Raw genomic sequence first — 12,468 nt, forward strand, 5'->3', positions numbered from 1 at the left:
CTTAGCTTGTGATTCCAGTGGCCTACAAAAGGTGGAAAACTGAGAAAGGTCAGATCTTTGTAATTGAGAACTGCTAAATTTCTTTTTATTTGCAGGCATGTATATCCCTAAAGAGCTAAGTGTTGCCCTAGAGTCCTTCAGGGTATGAAGCGAGTCATCTGTGGAATCTGTGAAAAGCTTCTGGCCATTAAAAGGTAAAGCTTGCACAGTAAATTGTACCTCCTGCAGAAACCCAGGCAACTGAAGCCAGGAAGCTTGTCTCATAACTACTGAGATGGAAACAGACCTGGCTCGGTGTCCACAGCGGCAAGGGAAGCCTGAGGTGAGATTCTGCCAAAAGCTCACACTTTTATTATGGTGCGGAACTGTTCTCAGTGTTCCTTTTGTTGATCAACAAAAGAATTAAACTTCTTGTAATTCAGTATTTTGACATCTGTGCTTCGTAATTAGCTACCCTGAACTGAAGTGTTGCTGATGAATAGCTCTTATGACCAAATACGGCGAGATATTTCTGGTTTGTATTATAAGGCATGGTTTTTTGGGTATGCTGCCTGCCCCTTTCATGGACTATGTCCATGACCAAAGAATTTGGTGCTGGATGACAAAATAAAAACTCCGAAACCCTGGCCAAAGTTGTGGGGTTTTTTTCTGTTTTTTAAATCAGCCCTCTTGCATCTTGGGGAGGCTGTTGCTGGAGTTCACCAGATGGACATAGCTGGCTACAGGAGAGCTTCCTTAAGTGGCAGTGCCACCCATTCTGAAGTAGAGGTGTGCAATATATCCAGGAGTTAGCGATGGGAATTCTGGACTTCTTTCAGGAATTTGCAGTGTGTCAGTCACCCACTTCATTAGATCCTGGAATTATGTAATGTCATCAGCTAATGATGGCAGTGGTAGCATTAATGTCTCATCCAGTGATGATGACAAGATGTTTGTGAGGAGGCTTATCTCCTTTTGTTCACCTTTGCCTCTTGCTCCTCAAAGGTCTCCTCTGGCTCAGAATGGGGAGGAGGGATGGACTGTAAACAGGGAATACGGACTTCCTATTAAAAAGAATGGACAAGCCTATCACCCGAGCTGATCCGAAGAACAGAAGGGTGTGCTATCTGCCAGGACCTAAGATATGGGCTGTGGATCTATGGCTGAAGAGTATTCTGATGTGAGCATGAAAGAATCCACTGACTGTCCTTCACGTGGGAACAAATAATACTGCTAGGTTCTTGCCAGAATGTTATCAAAGAAGACTATGCCAAGCTGGGGAAGACACTTAAAGAAATGGAGGCTCAGGTGATCTTCAGTGGGAGGAGGAGAACGAAGGCAAGACAAGATTGTGATGATCACCAGATGGCTCAGGCAATGGTGCTATAAGGGGAGCTTTGGGATGTTCGACTATTGGGAAGCATGCATGAATAGAGGACTCTTCATGTGACTCCACCTGAGGTGGGAGCAAAACAGATTTCTGGAATGGAGGTTGGCACAACTGATTAAAAGAGCTGTAAACTAGGAATCTGGGGGGGATGATTGGGAGATGCTTACGTAATCTTCATGCCTGATGCGTGGGAGTGGGGAGGCAATCAAGAGAGGGAGAATATAGCATTGGAGAAAGGAACAGCAGTGGGTAAGAGAATGGGTATTAAGAGGAAAGAGAGTGCCAATCCATTTATGTTAACAGTCAGGTAGGCAATGCTGGCAGTAGAATAACTGTACCTAATCGAGTAAAGAATCTCATCGAAGCCACACAAACAGCTAAGGTCCCTGCACAACAATGCAAGGAGCCTGGGTAACAAAATGCAGGAACTAGAATTATTGGTGCAGGAAGTGAAACCAGATATTATAGGGATAACAGAAACTTGGTAGAATAGTAGTCATGACTGGAGCACAGGGACTGAAAGGTATATGCTCCTCAGGAAAGACAGAAATAAAGGCAAAAGTGATGAAGTATTAACGATGAGGTAGACTGTAAAGAAATTAGAAGGGATGGAATGGATGTTTTTTTTAAAAAAAAAGACTGAGTCAAAATCATTTTGGGGAAGAAAACTACCAGAGGGTCCTTGTGATAGTTCTTGAGGTCTGCTACAGACTCCTAGGATCCTATCTGGATATGGACAGAGACCTCTTTTCATGTTTTAATGAAATAAATACTACTGGGAATTGCGTGATTATGGAAGACTTTAATTTCCCAGATATAGATTGGAGGACAAATGCTACTAATAATGGTAGGGCCCAGATTTTCCTGGATATGATAGCTGGCAGATTTCTTCACTAAATAGTCACCGAACCAACAAGAGAGGATGCCATTTTAGATCTGGCATTAGTGAAGAGTGAGGACCTCATAGAAGTACTGGTTGTAGGGGACACTTTGTTCATGTGATCATGAGCTAATTAAGTTTAAATTAAACGGAAGGATAAACAAAAATAGGTCTGCAACTAGGATCCTTGATTTCAAAAGAGCTAACTTTAAAAAAAAATTAAGCGAGTTAGTTAGGGAAATGGACTGGACTTGAGAACTCAAGGATCTGAATGTGGAGAATTACTTTAAAGTCAAAGATACAGAAACTATCAGAAGCCTGCATCACAAGCAATGTCAAAAAATTTACAAGGAAGACTTGCAGATCAAGATGGATGAAAAACAAGAAGAATGCTATAAGCTGAGGATTTATAAGTTGGAAGTGACAGAGGAGGAGAAAGACCAGGGTGTCTTGGTTGATCACAGGATAATTGTAAGCTGCCAAAGAGATGCAGCTGTGAAAAAAGACTAATGCCATCCTAAGACACATCAGGCGAGGTATTTCCAATAGAAGTAGGGAAGTAATAGTACCGTTATACAAGGCACTGGCGAAACCTCATCTGGAATACTGCGTGCAATTCTGGTCTCCCATGTTTACACCTGGGGGAATTTTGCATTTCTGTGCAATGCAGAATTTGCTCAGAATTAATGTTCTGGACAGAATTTCATTTTTCCTTGCAGAACTGGTACTGCAGAGCTGCTACTGTCACTAGGGACTGCAGGACCCAGCAGAGCCCTGGTCTCCAGTTCGCAAATACAGGACACTCCCAGGGGAAGGGGAGCTGGAAGGTTTCAGGCAACTGCGGCTCCTAGCACATCCTGAAGGAGGGAGGCAGCGTGCAGGAAACTCCATAAAAGCCCAGGACCCAGCATCAGGCTGTTTATCTCTATGGATACCTGGGCTCTGCGGGGGGTAGGGGGAATAGAGGGTGCAGATGTCTGAGCTGGGGGGCATCCCGTGGGTGGACTCTGGGGAGGGGAAGGGGTACAGATTTCTGGTCGGGGTGGTGGTGGTGGGGGGGGTTCTGGTTGCGGGTTGGTGCCTGAGACCAGAATGGCAGAGTTCCCCCCTAAGATGTGCCTAGTGGCATGTGTGACAGATCCAGACTAAGGTGCCCAACAAAAGCGTAACAGAGAAACAGGAACTAGGTTTTCATAGGGGTTTCTTTAACTCTCTACTGCTGGGGGAATCTTTTTTGTCGTCTGTACTGTTGCAGACATACTTGCTGACAGGTATTTTGAAATAAATTACCAAAATAATTGAAACTGGTGTGATTATATTGTGTTATTTTAACAAATATCCAGAATTTTAAAATACTGTGCATAACATTTTTCGGCACAGAATCCCCCTAGGAGTACGTTTAGGAAATATGAATTCGAACTAGAACGGGGCAGAGAAGGGTTACTAGGATGATCAGAGGAATGTAAAGCTATCGAGGAAACTCAAGGAACTTGGCTTGTTTAGCCTAACCAAAAGAAGGCTGAAGGGAGATAAGATTGCTCTCTATACATACATAAGAGAAATAAATGTCAAGGAGGGAAAGAGTTATTCAAGTTGAGTGCCAATATTGACATGAACAAATGGATATAAAACTAGCCATCAACAAGTTTAGGCTTGAAATTAGACAAAGGTTTCTAACCAACAGAAGAGTGAAGTTCTGGAACAGCCTTCCAAGTTAGGGGGCAAAAAAACCCAAAAAATCTGGCTTCAAGATGCAGCTTGATAAATTTATGGAGTGGACAGTATGATGAGACTGCCTACAAAAGCATGTAGCCAATCTGCAACTGCTGGTAGTAAATATCCCTAACAGTCAGTGATGGGACACTAAATGGGAAGGGCTCTGAGTTACTACAAAGAATTCTTTCCCGGGTGTCTGGCTGCTGGGTCTTGCTGAAATGCTCAGGGTCCAACTGACCACCACATTTGAGGTCGGAAAGGAATTTTCTCCTAGGTCAGATTGGCAGAGACCGTGTGGGGTTTTCACCTTCCTTTGCAGCATGAGGCAGGGGTCACTTGCAGGTTTAAAGTGGACTAAATGGTGGATTCTCTGTAACTGGATGCCTTTCAATCATGATTTGAGGATGTCAATAACTCAGCCAGAGGCTAGGGGTCCATTACAGGAGCAGGTGTGTGAAGTTCTGTGGCCTGAAATGTGTAGGAAGTCAGACTAGATGATCATGATGGTCCATTCTGGCCTTCAAATCTAGGAGTCTTCTTTGAGCTGAGGTTCCTCAAAATTGCTGGAGGTACATTGCCCCTCGATCCCAATAAGGCCAATGAGGGAGACCCATAAGGCCTGAAGGGAGGAATCCAAGCTGGTGACCCCAAGAGTTGGCAGGCAGGGATCTGGTGTCCAGCTGCAACAGGGAATAATGTCTCCTGGAACAAACTGATGATCCTTTAACAGAAAGTTCAGAGACTGAATCAGAATGTTCCTCCACGTATTGTATAGGAGGTAAGAACTCCTCCTTGTAGATTGTCAAAGATGGAGAAGAGGTAGAACTCCCAGAAACATGAGCAGTCAGTGACCCAGCCAACCTCACTACCAAGAGGTGTCTCTGAGATTGCAAGGAGCAGAGATTCAGGTTCATTTGGCACCATAAAGTCTTTTGGGTACAGGAATTTCTGCAGTACTGGAAGTTCAACAGAACTTGATATCAGCACCAATGATGTTACAGAGGCTGTTGTGGTAGGCACTGACATTGGTATCGAGGGAGTCAAAGATTCCATTGAAGCCATTCTCTTCATAATAGCAGTCTTCGGTATCGAGCCCCTTACTGCAGCGGTTCGTGACTTAGTTGAAGACTTGACATGTTTCACAGTACCCAAAGTACTTTGAGCCTCACCTGCACTCCTCTTGGGGCCTGTGGTCTCCATTAACCAGATCTTCTTTAATGAGGAACTCTGTTTTGCTCCTTTTATCTCCTTCCTTATACCTGGAGTGGGAAGCTCTCAGTACGAGCAGTGAAGTTATTGGTAACTTAGTCAAAGATAGTGTTGAAAGACTAAGGTTTTGGTGCCATCTTCCCCTTGGAAGCTCTAGGTGACCGTGATCTGGTCAGAAGCTGGTCTTAAGGCTTGCTCCCTCATTAATAGTTTATATTTAATTTCCTTGTTTCTACAGGATCTACCCTTAAAAGGAGAGCAGATTTTACACTTGCTTGGAACGTGAGAGTATTGTAGTCGTTGCAAGTGACCACCACTCATATGGACTGCTTCTCAACAAAAGAGGCACCTTTTAAATCTTCAGGGAGCCCGGTATCCTCAACAGAAGAAAAAGTTGTTCAAGTCACTCAACAGGGGAAAAGGAAAAAACAAAAATGTGCTGGTTTTTTTTAAAGAAAAAAGGAAAGAGGAAAAGGAGAACAAACATTCCAACTATAAAGTACTAAACCTACTACTATTGCTAGTATGAAGAGCCATCTATAAAGCAAAAATACTAATAAAAGGGGGAAACAGGTACACTACAAACAGGAATATTGTAGACAGCATGGCTGAGAAGGAACTGTGGGCAGTTCACCCACACAGCCCAAAATAGCCTTGGTACAGAGCATGAGTATGTGTAGGGTGCATGTACCAGGAGAAGAAACACTGCTACCAAAAATCTCCAATCAAAAGTGAAGAGGTGCCCCATAAAGTGGGGCATCCACAGGGACACCACTTGAACTACTTATTCTATGGAGACACTTCTGTAAGAGGATTTGACTCACTACAGGATAAAGCAGGAGGAGAAACTCAAGGAAAATAGTCCTTAAGAATAACAAGAGAAACACAGAAGATACTCGCAAATTAAATTTCTAGAAGAAACAATTTAGTTTAGTTTAGCAATGTTCATCTCAGATTTGATTCAGTACAAGTTCTGCTTGACAGCTTCAATTTTCCTTTCAATCTCCATGAACCCCCAAGGAGTTAGAATCAGCTATTGCACAAACAAATGTTAATTAGAATGATTACAGAATGAAGTCAATAATGTTAAATTATTAGATGGTGGCACAAAAGGTAATTTTCCAAGTATTTAATGAAGAGGGGTGTCAGGGAAGGAATCAGTAGGGCAAGTTGCAAAGATCAACCAAATGAAAAGAAAAAACGCAAGTTAGAAAATAAAAGGTAGGTGACCTTCTGGAAGACTAGACTCCTGCTAGCAGGTGTTCATTCTACATTATATAGTATATGAAGTGTTTAAGTGCTAAGGACTAAACATACAATATTTTGCCATTTTCTGAGAAGCTTTATCCTCTGAACTAACGTAACCAAAATGTAAAATGGCAGAACCTGTCTGAACTGCTGCTTTTTTCCCTTTCCATAACTTAGATCTGCTTCAGAAGCTGCTCCCCACTCTCTCCCCCATCTCGGCACTGTCTTCTATTATGCTTGTTCAACCACTCACAACACTTTCTGGCTCCAAGTGCACAAGGTATTTAAGCACAAGTGGTCCAAACGAAACGACTGCTTAAGTTAGACAAGGCTTGCTAAAAATCAGGACCTATACCTGGAGAGGAAATGGTTGGATATCAAAAACCAAGAGCATATGAGAAAAAGTAGTCTGGCTTCAGTTTCCTGCCCCCCCCACAAAAGATGAGTTCAAATCTGGATTTATTAGTGGGTCACAGGGGAAAACTGTACTGTGTTCTCATCCTAGTGAGTTTCTGTCCCCATAAAAAAAAAAAAAAAAAAAAAAGGATGTTGTCATAAATATAAAGGGAAGGGTAAACACCTTTAAAAGCCCCCCTGGCCAGAGGAAAAACCCTTTCACCTGTGAAGGGTTAAGAAGCTAGGATTACCTCGCTGGCACCTGACCAAAATGACCAATGAGGGGACAAGATACTTTCAAAAGTTGGGGGGGGGGGAGGGGGACAAAGGCTCTCTGTGTGATGCTTCTGCCAGGAACAGAACAGGAATTGAGTCTTAGACCTTAGTAAGTAATCTAGCTAGATATGTTAGATTCCGTTTGTTTAAATGGCTGAGAAAATAAGCTGTGCTGAATGGAATGGATATTCCTGTTTTGTGTCTTTTTGTAACTTAAGGTTTTGCCTAGAGGGATTCTCTATGTTTTGAATCTAATTACCCTGTAAGGTATTTACCATCCTGATTTTACAGAGGTGATTCTTTTACTTTTTCTTCTATTAAAATTCTTCTTTTAAGAACCTGATTGCTTTTTCACTGTTCTTAAGATTCAAGGGTTTGGGTCTGTGTTCACCTATGCAAATTGGTGAGGATTTTTATCAAACCTTCCCCAGAAAAGGGGGCATAGGTTTGGCAGGATTTTGGGGGGGAAAGACGTTTCCAAGCAGGCTCTTTCCTGGTTATATATCTGATAGACGTTTGGTGGTGGCAGCGATAAAGTCCAAGGGAAAAAGGAAAATAGTTTGTACCTTGGGGAAGTTTTAACCTAAGCTGGTAAAAATAAGCTTAGGAGGTTTTCATGCAGGTCCCCACATCTGTACCCTAGAGTTCAGAGTGGGGAAGGAACCTTGACAGATGTCAACAGAGCCTGACTTGAAATGTAACTCAAAACTCCAAGACTGGGTGCTTTAAGGCAGAATTGAACACATTGGCCAAAATGCAAGGGGAGCTAGCAGAACTTTGTTCAATGTCTGCTTGGCTTACAACTGGCTCTGTCAGTGCCTGGCATCCATCTGCATTAACCTCATAAACAATTCAGTTAAAATATAAAAGCAATCTGAGACTGAATTGGTGACTAGTATGGACCAGTATGGATCTAATTCTTTTAATAATGATCTGGAAGGAAAAAAACCACAAAAACAAAAAAACCACAAGGGTGATAATATTATATAGAGTTCGATGTGTGGAACACTGAAATGACCAGTTAAAAGAGAGGCCAATCAATTCAAATCTTTATGGAATCCCTATGGGTAGATTAAATTCAGTACATAGAAATATAAAATGTAATTAAGCAATAGGGAAATCGTGAAGGATCCCATATTTTAGAAGGTCATATGATATAAAATAATGAATAGGAAAATTACATAAAAGATGGCTATAATTCTAAAACCTTTAGAATAGGCTCCGCTGCAGTTTAATTAAAGAAAATTAAGTTTTTAAAAAATTAAAGTGCAACTTTACACCATAGCAAGTATTCCTAAGGCTGAATAAACCACATAAGTCTATAATATGAAACAGCACTACCCAGGCCCAGTTCTATAAGTCTGATTTGTTCATCCTTCAAATAATCCTGCACATCAGCACTTCAAAAACAGGAGAGTTGTAGCACAGCCGTGAAAACAGCTGGCTAGTTCTCCTTGCTACGGCAAAGATGATGATAGTAGTAGCAGCCAGTGTAAGAAGGTGTAAAGTAAAAGGATAATGAAAAAGAACTGGGAATTGAGAGTACCAAAAGCAACAACTTTAACAGGCATCTAGTTAAAAAGTCACGTATATGAGGCTGGTTAGTACTTACGTTGACAGCATATCTAACGGCAGTGTCAATAGTGAGCTCACGGAGCCAGTAAACAAGCACTTGTAGATACGGCCTGTATAAAAGAAACAAAGTGCTGTAAATACCCTCAGTTATGAGGGAAGAACACTCTTGAAAGCGGCCATTACTAGTTTATTCCAGATTGTTTCTTAGCCCAAGTAACCATTTACCTCTGGGACAGAAGCTAAAACCAATTGGTGAGAACCAATACAGATGTGCAAAAAGATTTCATTCAGACATAAGTCACAAAAGGTATCACGATATAGTTGTTATTCACATAAGTCCCAACACTGGCGTGGATGGCTGTCCTTGCAAGATACAAGCTTGAGTTGACTGTAAATCTCTAACTTGCACAAGGATCAAGGCCTCTCCTGATGCACACACAGTACATGGAACACCAGCCTTTTTAAGTTAGTTGACTATACTGAACATACTCTAGGAATCTTAACATTTTATGGTGTGATATTTAAAGCCTATAGCCAGCACTTCTGCCATTCTTCAGAAAGAGAACCCCAAAAATGAAACATTAACACATTCATAAAGCCTATCTTATAAAATGAATCACTTCAAAGATGTGCTTATTTCTACAAAAATACTTATTTCTTTGAACAGGTGACCAAGCGTTGCTCCACTTTGCTTTATTTACCACTCTACTCTGATACCCCAACTTGTACTGATGCTACCACAGGTCCCCTGGGATTAGCTTCGGGAGTCGGCATATGGAGAAAAGTTCCACTTTTATTCAATAATTTAAGGGGGAGAGGAGCAGAGTTCTGTAGGCAGGGGGCAGGCTAGGAGTCTCTGATAAGAGTGAGCATCTGAGCCACTAGACTTTATGTAGAAAGCTACTATTTACAATAAAATAAAGGATTCTCTTCACACTCAGAATAATTTAGTTTCATTATAGTAAGTTTCAGGCTATTCGTATGCTTGTACATATATACATTTTTAAAATAAAACTGTTCAATTAAAAAAAAAAGGTGAGATCTCTCACTGTGTCCCTCGTTTCAAGGTGTGTTGTCCCTTACTGTTGTTCATTTTGATGGTCACTGTCCCTCATTTCAGAGTCTGGGGATTGAGAGGTATGATACTTGAGGTGACCAGCCCCTCCATCTGCCACAGTTACACTCTTTTTAGCATGCTAGCTCAATTAGATCTAGCGCAGGTATGTCTCTTTGAACTGGGAGTCATACCCCCAGCTCAAAGTATAGACATACTTGAAGTGAGAGAGGAAGAGTAGGAGAGAGGGGTAGGACGAGTGAAAGAACAAAGGAGAGAGACAGAACTGTGATTGGAGAAGAGGAGATGATGAATGGAGATATGGGGAAATGAGGACAAGTCAGTGGAAACAGGTGAATTAAGGGATAAAAGGATTAGGAAGGGAAAGATAAGGAGAGAGAAGGAATGGGAGAGATTACACAATAGTTATGCAAAGTTCAGCTTTGGCAGTCACTCATTCTACACACACAAACTAATTTAAAGGGAAACATTTTCATCTTGGTTCTTATATCTAAGGCCCTACCAAATTCATGGTCTATTTTCGTCAATTTCACGGTCATAGGATTTTAAAAATCATAAATTTCATTATTTCAGCTATTTAAATCTGAAATTTCACTGTGTTGTAACTGTAGGGGAGTATCAAGGTTATTGTAGAGAGTGTTGTGGTACTGCTTCCCTTACTTCTGCGCTGCTAGTGGCGACGGTGCTGCCTTCAGAGCTGGGCAGTTGGAGAGCAGCGGCTGCTGGCCAGGATCCCAGCTCTGAAGGATCCCAGCGCAGAAGTAAAGATGGCGTGGTATAGTATTGCCACCTTACTTCAGTGCTGCTGCCTGCAGAGCTGGGCCCTCAGTCAGCAGCTTTCTCTCTCTGGCTGCCTAGCTCTGAAGGCAGCAGCGCCGATGTAAGGGGTGGCATGGTATGGTATTGTTACCCTTACTTCTGCACTGCTGCTGGCAGGTTGCTGCCTTCAGAGCTAGGCGCCCCGCCGACAGCTGCCGCTCTCCAGCCGCCCAGCTCTGAAAGCAGCGCAGAAGTAAGGATGGCAATACCACGATGCCCCTAAAATAACCTTGTGACCCCCCTGAAACTCCCTTTTGGGTCAGGACCCCCAATTTGAGAAACACTGGTCTGGCTCCATGAAATCTGTATAGTATAGGGTAAAAGCAAACAAAAGACCAGATTTCATGGTCCATGACTTATTTTTCATGGCCACGAACGTGGTAGGGCCCTAATAACTTCTGTACATTGTAGTAACAAGTAGAATGTTAGGCACTTCCAAATATAGAGGAAAACAAGGTCCTGGCATCAAAGAGGAGACAATCTAGAAGGGTAGGAGAAAGGGATAGAATATACTATCAGGGTGACAGCTAGCATGCACCTATCTTAATTCCAGGGGTGTTTTGTTAAACATTACAAAAAATATAGTTTCATGTTTGTTTTGGGATGGCCCTTTGGATTGAGACTAGGGCTGTTGATTAATCGCAGTTAACTCACTCAATTAACTCAAAAAACTAATTGTGATTAATCGCACTGTTCAACAATAGAATACCAATTGAAATTTATTACATATTTTTGGATGTTTTCTGCATTTTCAAACATATTGATTTCTATTACAACACAGAATACAAAGTGTACAGTGCTCACTTTATATTATAATTTTTGGTTACAAATATTTGTACTGTAAAAATGATAAACAAAAGAAATAGTATTTTTCAATTCACTTCATACAAGTATGGTAGTGCAATCTCTTTATCTTGTAAGTGTAACTTACAAATGTAGATTTAACTATTTTTTGGTACTTAACTGCACTCAAAAACAAAACAATGTAAAACTTTAGAGCCTACAAGTCCACTCAGTCCTACTTCTTTTTCAGACAATCGCTAAGAGAAACATGTTTGTTTGCATTTATGGGAGATACTGCTGCCTGCTTCTTATTTACAATGTTACCTGCTTTATTATTGACATCTCTTTGCTAATTTTTTAAGAGCAGTTTTATTGCCATATTTTACCAAAGACATAGTCAAGGATTTTTGCTCTCAAATTTTACTCATCAGAAGTTTCTCCTTTCTAATGAATTTGGGATTAACTTCACATTCTTATGAAATAGTTTTTAAAAACACTACCTACTTTTTGAATTGGCAAAAAATTAAAACCCAAGACAGACAACTAACTTGAAACTTATTTTGGGTTTTAACAGCCAGTCAGATGACAGAACAAGGAGTAATGGTCTCAAGTTGCAGTGGGGGAGATTTAGGTTGGATAGTAGGAAAAACTTTTTCACTAGGAGGGTGGTGAAGCACTGGAATGCGTTACCTAAGGAGGTGGTGGAATCTCCTTCCTTAGAAGTTTTTAAGATCAGGCTTGACAAAGCCCTGGCTGGGATGATTTAATTGGGGATTGGTCCTGCTTTGAGCAGGGGGTTGGACTAGATAACCTCCTGAGGTCCCTTCCAACCCTGATATTCTATGATTCATATAATTGCACACACTATAAAAGTGGAAAGCATATGTGCACAACTTTGTTTAGACTGAAAACTACATCAAGTTGTACCTATGTGCATCTTTTATATGTGCAGGTAAGGAGAACTAAAAAAAGGGTAAGGATTAATTTTAAATTTAAGTTTCATTTTATTTTAAAATTTTAAATAAAAACTTACTCTGAAAAATTCAGTAAGTAAAAGAGCCACTTCATTAATATTCCCTTAACATGGGTTCTGTTTTCCTATCTATTAGCTATTGTCTGCAC

At 41.2% G+C, this 12,468-nt stretch overlaps 1 protein-coding gene across 1 annotated transcript in view; it reads right to left on the reverse strand.

Annotated features, from left to right (window-relative positions):
• MARCHF6 (membrane associated ring-CH-type finger 6) overlaps positions 1 to 12,468 on the reverse strand; it is a 117,505-nt gene that overhangs the window by 71,745 nt on the left and 33,292 nt on the right. Inside the window, exon 5 of the mRNA XM_084619554.1 lies at positions 8,707 to 8,779. Coding sequence (XP_084475680.1) covers positions 8,707 to 8,779 — 73 coding nt within the window. The remainder of the gene's footprint in view (positions 1 to 8,706; positions 8,780 to 12,468) is intronic.

Source organism: Lepidochelys olivacea, assembly GCF_965140295.1.
Source record: "Lepidochelys olivacea isolate rLepOli2 genome assembly, chromosome: 2".
Classification (NCBI taxonomy): Eukaryota; Metazoa; Chordata; order Testudines; family Cheloniidae; genus Lepidochelys; species Lepidochelys olivacea.